This window comes from Sinocyclocheilus rhinocerous, unplaced genomic scaffold (assembly GCF_001515625.1).
Source record: "Sinocyclocheilus rhinocerous isolate Xijiao unplaced genomic scaffold, SAMN03320098_v1.1 scaffold135, whole genome shotgun sequence".
Taxonomy (NCBI): domain Eukaryota; kingdom Metazoa; phylum Chordata; class Actinopteri; order Cypriniformes; family Cyprinidae; genus Sinocyclocheilus; species Sinocyclocheilus rhinocerous.
The window spans coordinates 36,154-44,671 of record NW_015632028.1 but is presented as its reverse complement, the minus strand read 5'-3'; the positions used below and the strand labels follow the sequence as shown (position 1 = coordinate 44,671).

Here is an 8,518-nt window from a genome sequence, read left to right as displayed (position 1 = left end):
GGACGTTTTATTTCACATGTCATTGCGTTTGCGTTGGCTCTCGATTTGAGCTATTTCGTCCGCAACCATTAAAATATTCGGTTTCTACAGCGACTCATTTGGCGCACATCATTCTCTTTCTATGAAACCTGTAAACCGTATTCACCGGTTCTATACTCTATAGCGATATCAACTCTATAGCAGTTTACCTGAGCATTGCAATTCATTCGCTTTTGCAAATGGCTTTCCCAACTCATTTATGCGTGTGCGCGGCACATTATTTCTTCTGCGCGGCCGCGCACTTCTTCCACCGCGGCCGCGCGCAGCTTAGAGGAAACATTGATTATAATGCAAGCACTGTTAATGCAATTAATTGTTTTTGCAGTGCTATTCAACATGCTTTTTTTGTTTCGAAGACATATGGCATTATTTTGCCTCCATGATTAATTATTCATATTTCCCCATGAGCTGATTCGCTACACATAATATACCGACTAATAAATTGAAGAATGTTTAGCAAACACTGAGGAATCAAATAAATAAAAAACAAACAAAAAAAATTAAAGAAAGCCTCCATAGCTTAACGTGAGGTAAACAGCAAAGATAACAAGCTTTTTAAAACGAAAACAAAAAGAAAAGTAAAACTAAACTGGCTGTCGGTGAGAGGACTTGGTTTTTTTTTTCCACAAGAATACCAACATGTTCACCTTCTCTGGTTTAGGAAGTGGTCTTTTACTTTAGCTTGAAAACCAAATCCTCCTTCTGCCATCATTTCCTCAATATTCGCGTCATTTTTGCCGCGCGCTGCACGCACTTTCGCGCTCGTGCTGACGCGGCGAGTATAAAAAAAAAAAGTCCCTTTAAAGGTATTCTATAATCTTTGGTATAAACCAGGCTCTACACCTGAAGCTCTCTTCACGTGATCAGTGAAATCTGACTTTCCAAAAACCAAAAAGGAGCCGCTTTCTCATTTTTCTACTTTCAATATTAAATCAAAAAACGAATGATCGAATGATACACGGATTGTTTGTGTCTGCCTATTGTATTCATCAGTGTTTGGACCTTTAAAGAAGAAACCACATTTTCCGTATTTCATTTCTGGGTTAAAAATGAAAAACGAATGGACGTAAAAGTACACGGACCGTTCTGCTGAATCCGTGGTTCATTCGATCATTCGTTTTTTGATTTAATATTGAAAGTATTTTTTTTTTTCTTTGTTCTTTTGTTTCTGTTATGGTTTGCCACTGCTTACATGGTGACTGATATATTATGCATTGTAACGTCATTACCATTAGCATAGTTGCAGTAAGTCTTTTAAAGCAGCATGTAAACAAGCACGCCGCCATATGTATGCGTGTAATATGGACAGCCATTCTTTGCTCAGCATGAGTATGAGTGTGGGTTGTGGTTTCTGTCAACAAATTGTGAATAGATTTGAATAATATTTGTATATGGGTTTGCAGCATTTCAGATGGCTGGCACAACATTTAGCTGCCCATCTGTCTGTGTAATTGTAATAGTCAACGCCAAAAAACCTGAACACACACACACATTACATACAATATCAAGTTTTAGACCATGTTTTCTACTGTTGTCTTGGTATTTAAGATCTAGAATAGATCTACAAAATTGTCATCTGTCAGAATTGTTTCACTCTACATTATATGAAAACAACATCGGCTGAAAGACAAGATATTCAATTGCATTATGTTTTGAAGAAAAACAGTGCAGTTTAACAAGCGTCTTCTTGAATGAGCTCAAGCATACATGGTTTGGCCGTGTGTTTATCGACATGATGCATTGTGAGTGATCATTATATTCTTCTCTCCAAAGCTCTGAGACAGAGAGAAAAGGATTATATCGATTGGTTAAGAGCTTGTATGCCAGTAATTTCTATAGAGCTTCTCTAAGTGTCTTTTTACTGCTGTCTCTGTGAGTTTATCACGTTGTGCATACGGCTCCGCCTCTGCTTGTCACTTTATGCGCTCGTATACTCTTTGACTAGGGTAATTCAATGACAGGCAATGCTCGGTCTCAGATTGCTAAGCCTGTTTGGAAAAGCTGTCTTTTGTTTAAGGCTTTGGTGGCTTTTCCTCTGTCTGTATGTGTGTGTGTGTGTGACATCCCCATCCAAATACACACATGCACAAACATACAACTTTCTTTCTCTCACTTTCTTTGTTCTCTCAGTGTTTAACAGATAGCATGACTGCGAACAAGTCAAATATCAGCTTTCATATACAGATATGGTAAATATATAAAAGAGTATTACGTTTTCTGATTAGCATCTGGCTAAGATGCTATAGGTTGTTGGGGGTGGTTGCAAGTTTTATTTGAGTGGTTTTAGCCCATTGCTACCCTTGTGAATAAGATGTAGCATACTTTTAAAGAGTACAGAAACAATATATCTTAAAAGAATATACTTAAGTGTGAACTGAATGTAATGTTTAAATGAAAATGTATTATATTTAAATTTATGTTAAATGCAATTATTTGAACTTAGACGTGCTTTTTTGACCCACTTAAGTACATTTTTATATGTAATTTCATAATTCTTTGAAATATGTTTAAAGTGTACTGCTGAATGTACTGACGAGCATTTATGGTAAACTAAAATATACTTTAATATGTATGTCATGTATTTAAATGTTTGTGTTTCTGTTTTATGTTGTTTTTTTGTGATTATTATTATTATTTTTTTTTTGCATTTTCAATTATTTTTGTTGTTTTGTTCTGCTATATGTTTTTTTTTTTTGTATTATGTATTTTTTCCTGATTTTTTTGTGATTTATTTTTTGTTTTTCGTTTTCACTTTGTTCCTTGTTTTGCTATTTGTTTTATTTTGCATTTTAATTTATTTTTGCTTTATTTGTATTTTGTTCTGATTTGTTTTGTGATGCATTTTATATGTATTTTTTTTTTTGCGTTTTTATTTATTTTTGCTTTGTTGCTCTTTTGTTTTGATGTTTGTTTTGTGTTTGGTATTTTGTTTTGTTTTTTCTGATTTGTTTTGTGATTATTTTTTTTTATTATTCATTTTTGCTTTGTTTTTTGTATTTTGATTACCCCCCCCCCCTGATTTGTTTTGTGATTTTTGTGTTTTCATTTTTTGAAAAATATAGTTAAAATGTACTGATGAATGCACTGACAAGCATTTATGATCAACTGAAATATACTTCAATTTGTATGTCATGTATTTAATTATTTGTAATTACACATTTGTAATGATGAAGTTATAATTTCGTACATTTAAAATATATTATCTTTAAACGAAGTATCAAATAACATACTAGTTAAAATGATAATCAAGTACTTTAGTATGTTAGGGTGCTTTCACATCTGTAGTTTGGTTCATTTGGTCCGGACCAAGGGCAAAAAATTATACATTGTAGCATATTCCAGCTGTCTTGGTTCCTTTTCACACCACACTGATTACTCTGGTCCGAACCAAACAAACCAAAATGCAGTCACGTGACAACATCCACATCACTCGTTGGCCGGATGTGTCTTTGGACTTATATTCCTTAACCGCTTTTCGATTGGTCAGAATTAACGTGCGGGAAAATTCCAACGGAACTCCCAGAAGTAAACAAAGAGAGGAGGAAAAGCCAGCAGACCACACGCCGCTTTTTTAATATGGTCATCAGACCAAATTTCTATGAGGCTCCGCCCCTCCTCACAACTCCAAGTTTGTCTGCAAACAGCCATGGGGCTATGATGCTAAAGTGCAACCTGTCAACAAACACTTGTCCTCATCCCATAATGCACAGTGCAGCTGGTTTAGTCCAAAAATGTGCAGTACTTTTTGCAGTTGGGTCTGTTCGAGGTCGGATCACGTTCTCACCACCAACGAACCGCTCCAGTGCTCCTCTTCAAGGAGGTCTCAGTATGCTTGTTTGGTCCGCTTTTGGTGCGCACCGAGTGCGATTGCTGCATTCACACCTCTGCCCAAACGAACCACGTCAAGAGGGACAACGAGCTCTAGTGCGATTCAACCGAACTAAATGAGACAGGTGTGAAAGCACCATTTGTCAACACATCAAAATAAGCACATTCTTTAAAACACAATAAAGGATTGTTAAAACAATGATTTAAAATGTACTTTCAAGTAAAACAGTTAATTTGACATTATTACAAACTGCACTAAAAAGTGCTCTAAAAAGTGTACTTGAGCGTGTTAAGAAGTAAGCAATGAAGTGTCTCTCTTTAAGCACACTTAAGTGACCTTTTATTTTATTAATATGACTATCTGCAAGTACAGTTTTATTTTTAAAATATCCTTTTAAGATTTGAAGTACATTACATTCAATACAATTAAGTACTCTTCTTTTTCACAAGAGCAGGTAGTTGCTAGAGGGTGTTGTTGATCGATGTTGACTTACCAAATATCTTCTAAATATGGCCTTCAAAGAAAGTTTAAGGGCTTTCACACCCGTTTTATTGTTATATCTGTTATATATCGCACGATATGAGGTATCTTACATGCCTGTAGCATAAACAGTGTGGAAAGAGTTTCTTTGGCTTTTGAAAAACCCCTAACCATGAGTACTGGCAACAGTAATAGCGACGCTTCCCTTTAACTAAAGTTGTCAAAGCTTTCTATGTAGAAAAATATCAGATATGTGAAAGACTAAAGTCAAATTTACCACAGGAGTAAAGTAGTAGAAAAGCGGGAGTCTTGAGTCTTATCAGCTCTCCGGCAGGCAGCGGCGCTCTGAGGAGGCCTGACCTACTTTACTCTTTGTGTTGGGTGTCTTATATAGATACTGCTCTTAGCGGCTGGGTTTTTTTTTTCTGTGCTGTGTGGTTTCCGAGCTTTGTGCGTAGGTTTCTGGCTTAATAAGGAAAGTCATTTCTCACACGCACTCGCTGCAATCGAAACCGCAAGAAGTGCATATTGTGGAAGGGATAATGTACAGTCTGCCGTTCATTATCAGCGGCAGGGCGAGCAGAGCTTGTGTCTCTTATATAGATACTGCTCTTAGCGGCTGGGTTTTTTTTTTCTGTGCTGTGTGGTTTCCGAGCTTTGTGCGTAGGTTTCTGGCTTAATAAGGAAAGTCATTTCTCACACGCACTCGCTGCAATCGAAACCGCAAGAAGTGCATATTGTGGAAGGGATAATGTACAGTCTGCCGTTCATTATCAGCGGCAGGGCGAGCAGAGCTTGTGTCTGGATGTGCATTATCCTGCTTATTACACGGCTAGGTGCCAAATAGATAAATACATGGATTCTGAACTATTGTTTTAAGTCTAAATTGTTGCATTGTCTGCCACCCCGCTTTGAAAATCCCTATCTAAACCATTATAGTGTAGCAACTGGAACAGCATTACAATATTAATAGATACATTTATGTGTTACATAAGTTGTTAATCTGAAATTCAAGTTCACATGTATTTGCGTGTTTTCTACTCTCATCCAGATCTTCGTGTCCCTCACTGGTGCTTTATTTCCATTTTCTTGCTTCTAGTCAGCGCTCAGGAGTTCATGCTTACCATGAAATGAATACTGAAGTCCTGCAGGGCTGTTTTTACTGCAGTTGGCAGCTAATAGTTTTGATTCATAAGATGGCAGCAATTAATATTGAATTTTGATTAATTTTATTTTAATATAGAATTTTATTTGATGTGAAAGTATAGAAGACTTCAGAATGATGAGAGATGAAAGTATTTTATTTTAATATATTCTATAAAATTTTAATATGTTCTAATATATATTATTATATATTATATTTTATTTTATTTAACATTATTTTAACATGCATTTTAAATATATATATATATATATATATATATGTGTGTACATATATAAAATATTTATTAATGTTTTTTTCAACATTGCTCAACTCATGTCTTATTTAAATTCACATAATTTAATATATAAAATATAACATCGGTCTAATATTCAATTAAATAAAATGTCATTTATGTATACAAAAAAACAATTATAATATTTAAAAAATATATTTATAATATTTATTTTTTTTTTTTTTCAAGATTTCTTCTAACTCTGGTTCCAGTTCTAACCATTGCATGTTTCATCGCATTTTTTCTCCCCAGTAAAATAATTGTTAATAAATAGATTTATATTTGATAACGTATGAAAATAAATTATTATATTTACATCTGAATTTTTATTTAAATGAAAATGATGTTTAATATGAGAGATATAAAAGTAACCACACTGGTTACCGGTGTGTTGCTGTGGAAAGCAGTGAAAAAGTATACTATTTAGCCGATGTTATACAAACATATTTGAGTGCTCAATGCTGATACTGACCAATCAGAATGCAGTATTCTGGAGCTCGGTGTAATAGATAGTGATATAACGTTCACGTGAAGTTTCTCTCTTTGTGCACTTGGTTGTCAGTAGAAAATATGGTTAACACCCGGACATGCATGAAAAAAAATACCGTCTTCTACTGTGAAACCGGTATAATTTTGAAAAATACCATGATATAAATTTTTGGTCATACCGCCCAGCACTAGTTGTGAGACACAAAGACTGTCTTTGTTTTGTGTTCTGGAGTGTCATAGACAATTCAGACATGTATGCGCGCGCACACACAAACACACACACTCGAACGGTCTTTGATCACAGTAAAACGCTGCATTACCGCGGTATGAGTGTGTGTTTGTGTTTACCGCAGGGAGATGGCAGTGTTTGTTTCTTTATCTCTTTAAACTGGCATCTGATCTGACAGCCCAGAGGGGCCTTTGATAGCGGCGAGGCTGGCAGTCAGGGAAGTGATGATGTATGTTCACTTCATCTGACAAGTTGTTAGTTCAGTCTGGCATGCAAACACACATAAATAAATCCCCTTCCTTTGCCACTTCTGCTGGTCTAGATAGTCTGTCTTTGCCTCTGATGTTATTATACAGTACGGTTCTCTTAGATTGTTGAGTGTTGCATCTGATAATAAACGAAAATAATGATTTTAAATCGACTTTAATTTTATTTATATTATTTTGATATCATATACATATGATATAAAATAAAATATTAAAATAAAGACAGTTGTTTATTGTATTCATTTCTATTAATGTAAATAAATAAAATAAATATTTTTTCTATTTTTCAAGATTGCTCAACTGTCTTATATTTCATTAAATTCAGTTGATATGAAAAGTTTAATTGATTTCTCTGAACTCATCTGTCTTCTCTTTCACAGGTTCCATTAGTAGCGAGTCATCACATGTTTCCTCCCCAGTGACCAATCACATTTCTCCGGTCAGTACGCCGAAGCGGGTTGCCATGGGTACCAGCCTGGGCCCGCCCACGGGCACCCCTCCTGTGGTCACCATCGCCCCGACTAAAACAGTCAATGGCTTCTGGAGGTCTGAAGGACGCCAGGTATGACAGAACTGAGTTTTTGCCATAGCATATATTATCTAGACCAGTGGTTCCCAATCCTGGTCCTGGAGAGCCCCCAACACTGCATGTTTTTGATGTTTTGTCTCTCTAAAGCCAAGTTCACACTATAGCATTTTAAGCCAGATTTAAGCCAGATTTGCAAGTAAATATCTGGACCTGTCAGCCGACTCAACATCACGTGGTGTCAGGTGTCACGACGAGCTGCAGCCAATCAGAGAGCAAGGCATGGGTTGAGAACGCAGAAGAAAAACAGCTGCAGCAACACGGCTTTAAGAAAAGTTTGGAAAGAAGAAATGGAGCGAAATTTTTCAGAACAGATCATCACGCAAACAGATGCAGCACTGATTTCTTCCCATTGCCATTTACAAATCAACAACTCCTGTTTCAAGTCGTTTCAAGTCGTGTAGTGTGAACTTGGCTTTATCTGACACACATTTAAGGTCGTGGAGTCTTTACTAATGAGCTGATGAGTTGAATCAGGTGTGTTTGAGCAGGGAGATGTCTAAAATGTGCAGTGTTGGGGGTTCTAAATTACTAAATTTTCTATTCAAAAATTGGACTTTTGTGGCTTTTAGTCCATGTATGTTTTGAGTTCATCTGTATATGCTAGTGCATTCATAAAAGTTGACAGAACTCATATGCCCATTGAAAATTACACACAGAAAACCTCAATTATACAGTTAATGTGCATTTATTCTTTTATTTGTTTGTTTGGTTGTTTTAGTAATATTATTAATTTATGTTTGATTATGAATATAAATTCACATATTTGCATCTTATTTATTTTAATATGAATTATTTATTGAATTTATGTATACTTAATTTTGATATTTTAATATCATTTATATGATAAAAGAATAGTATATTAAAATAAATGAAAAGAAATCCAATATTAGAATAAAATATTTATTCATTTGTCTATTTCAAGATGGTCAACTCATCTATCTTACATATATAAAATAATTATTAAAGGGGTCATATGATGTTGCTAAAAATAACATAATTTTGTGTATTTGGTTTTTTTAAACATTCGTTTCTTATTTAATTGGTTCCATATTGTTTGCTGATTTTTACTTTATTTAGTCATTTATTTATTTTATTTGACATTCCTTTTGCTAATAAACGTTCTACGTTTCTTATTTATTTGGTTATATATTATACGTTTAC

General features: G+C 34.9%; 1 protein-coding gene across 2 annotated transcripts in view; it reads left to right on the top strand.

Moving 5' to 3' along the window:
- LOC107742041 (genetic suppressor element 1-like) overlaps positions 1-8,518 on the top strand; it is a 50,263-nt gene that overhangs the window by 19,955 nt on the left and 21,790 nt on the right. For both annotated transcript variants that reach the window (XM_016554891.1, XM_016554892.1), the window contains exon 3: positions 7,149-7,330. In XM_016554891.1, the coding sequence (XP_016410377.1) occupies positions 7,149-7,330 (182 nt within the window). The remainder of the gene's footprint in view (positions 1-7,148; positions 7,331-8,518) is intronic.